General features: G+C 29.0%; 1 protein-coding gene across 1 annotated transcript; it reads right to left on the reverse strand.

Moving 5' to 3' along the window:
* Positions 1–798: 798 nt before the first annotated feature.
* Positions 799–1,550, reverse strand: LOC131147969 (phytosulfokines 3-like). The gene is made up of 2 exons (XM_058097674.1): positions 1,288–1,550; positions 799–1,185 (listed from the first exon to the last, which is right to left on the reverse strand). The coding sequence occupies exons 1-2, from the start codon at positions 1,393–1,395 to the stop codon at positions 1,039–1,041; spliced, it is 255 nt and encodes an 84-aa protein (XP_057953657.1). The 5' UTR covers positions 1,396–1,550; the 3' UTR covers positions 799–1,038.
* Positions 1,551–2,684: the final 1,134 nt, after the last annotated feature.

The raw sequence follows: 2,684 nt of genomic DNA on the forward strand, positions 1-2,684 counted from the left end.
CAATCCACATGAATTAAAGCGCAAAATTTAAATTACATGCTTCCATATACAAAGTGAGAGTTCAAAATTTTAAAAAATAATGAAAAAATATTTTTTAAAATTTTCTATAAAAATTTAAAATATTAAAAAATAAGGTAATATTTTTGTAATTATTTTAAAAAATAAAAATGAAAAAAACAACAAGCTTCACAAACAATTATCGACAAAGCTATTTATTATTATATATTTATTTCATACAAAATATTGTAAAAATAAAAAAATAACTAAGTTTTTTTAAAAAAATTTTGAAAAATTAAAATAAAAAATAAAAAATATTTTTTACGAATAAACAATCCATTAATTTCTAAGTAACTAATAAAGTTGAACTATAATAAGATCATAACCCATTTTTCCTTGAGGATCATATTTAAGATTTGTGTGAATCAATAATTTTAGTTGAGAAAAAAAAATCATTTTCTCTTATAGAAACTAAAATTTGAATATTAATAATTTTTTAGAATTAAACTTTTATTCATAAATTTTTATTTATTTTTAATTTTTATTGATAATTAAAATGAAAATATAAATTTTTAATTGTTTTTAAAATATCTTTTGAGCTGGCGGACATGGAGCCTTAGTGTTTAATATATGGACCCTGTCATAATGACGGTCTATGGTCAGCATTTTCCCTTGTCCTCCATATTTGAAATCTGACAAATCACATGCACAGCGGAAACAGAGTAATTAATTAGCTGACGCGTATAATCGTTGCTTCCTCTGTTTCCGTGCTTCGCGTTCTAGAAACAAAACGAAAATCCATGAATCAAATAAAAAACTACTGTTTCTATTTGAAAGTTTTCTCAAATGATTTTTACAGAAGCCAATTATATATGCTTCAATCTCGCACCGAATCTTATCCTAAACCATAAGCGTTCAGAAAAATTAAAGATGGAACAGAGGATCAAAGGGCAACCAAACCAGGACGCTTGTACTAATTGATAGGTATAATATATATAAATATGGAGATATGATTAAGAAGGAGATGTGAAATAAAATTCATCACGGTTTCTCTTTCTTCTGATACTTCTTGTTGCCCTGGGTGTAGATGTAGTCGAGATGAGCGACGAGAGTTCTTCTCTTCAGGCACTCTTCCTCTGTAACTCCTTCACAGCTTTCGAAAACCTCAACTTGCTCTGTATCAACATCCTAATACAAATCAAAGCGAAACCCATTAATCAAATTGAGAAACCCATTTACCGAAATCTCCTTTCAATGCAGAAATGTTTGTGAGATGAAAATTCAACTCACCCCAGATTGGGTTTTGGCCTGAGAATCAGACGGCAGAGGACGGCCCCCGTGGGTTATTGCGAAACAGAGGAGAAGGGCAATCATGAAGATGTTGGTGAGTTTGGACATTTTTGCTGTTCAATTAGTCGCAACGAGTGAGAATGGCACAGAGAAGAAGAGGATGGGGAGTGGAATTTATAGGAAGGGAAACGGTGAGGAGAGAAGGACGAGTGGAAGACTATGGTTACTGTGAACCGGAGCAGTGGATTCGAGAGGCTCTGTTTTATTTATTTAAAATTTTGATTTATTTTTATATTTGTACTTTACAATAAGCCCTCTTGGCTTTTTTAAAGTAGCTTTAGAAAATTTTTTAATATTATTTTTAAAATGTTCGACGTACTTTGAAAAAGGAGTTATAAGAAAAAAAAAATTGATTAAAATTATTAAAATATATATATTTTTTAGAAAATATAATTAGTGCATTAGTTTTGCAATATTTAAAAAAAACAAAATCAAGGACAACATAGAACTGAATAATTTATTAGACAAAAACTACCTTTTAGTTTTTAAAATTTATAAATTCATAACTTTTAAAAATTTATAAAAAAATAAAATAAATTAAAGTTTACTTTTAAAAGTTAGAGAAACCCTTTAGCAAATACGTCCCAACCAGTTTTTACTTTTAAAAAGGAGAACTTGAGCTTGAAGCAAAAAAGGAGGGGGGAGAAGAGGGATAACTCACCTTTAGGGGTGTATTTGAGTCGAGTCAAGTCAACACACTAAAATATTTGAACTCGACTCAACCCAAAATGTCAAGCTCAAAACTCGACTCTAACTTGATCGATTTTGTAATTTTTAAACTTGAACTTGACTTGACTGCAAGTTCATAAAACACGAACTCGACTTAGTTAAGCTCAATTTGATTATAAATTAATATGAAATACATATATAATATGTAATGCACATACAATATTAGAAAACTCGATTAGGCTCGAAACTTGACTTGAATACTTTTACTGAACTCAAACTCAACCAGTTAAAATATTCGAGTAGCTCGAAGGATTAGAACTTGAGTAGAATCGAGTTGAGTTAAGTTAAGGAACAAGTTGAGTCCGAGTAACTTGTGAGTAAACTTAACTCAGTTATACGTTATACCCGTATTCACCCCTTACTTCTTCTAAAGTTCAGCAAAAAATAAACACTTTTTCAGAAGTTCAAAAAAATCTAAAGAATTTTCTTTGAGAATTCAAAATTTTCTAAGACATCTCCTGACTTTGTTAAATAAAATATGGAACTTTAATTATATTTGGCGAAAAAATAAACTTTTTGAATAGTATAAGCCTTCTAAAAACCAAATGTTAAGAAAAGTCTGTAAAACTTTTAATATCTTAGAAGAGACCTATAAAATTTTTGAAATC

This window comes from Malania oleifera, chromosome 1 (genome assembly GCF_029873635.1).
Source record: "Malania oleifera isolate guangnan ecotype guangnan chromosome 1, ASM2987363v1, whole genome shotgun sequence".
Taxonomy (NCBI): Eukaryota; Viridiplantae; Streptophyta; class Magnoliopsida; order Santalales; family Ximeniaceae; genus Malania; species Malania oleifera.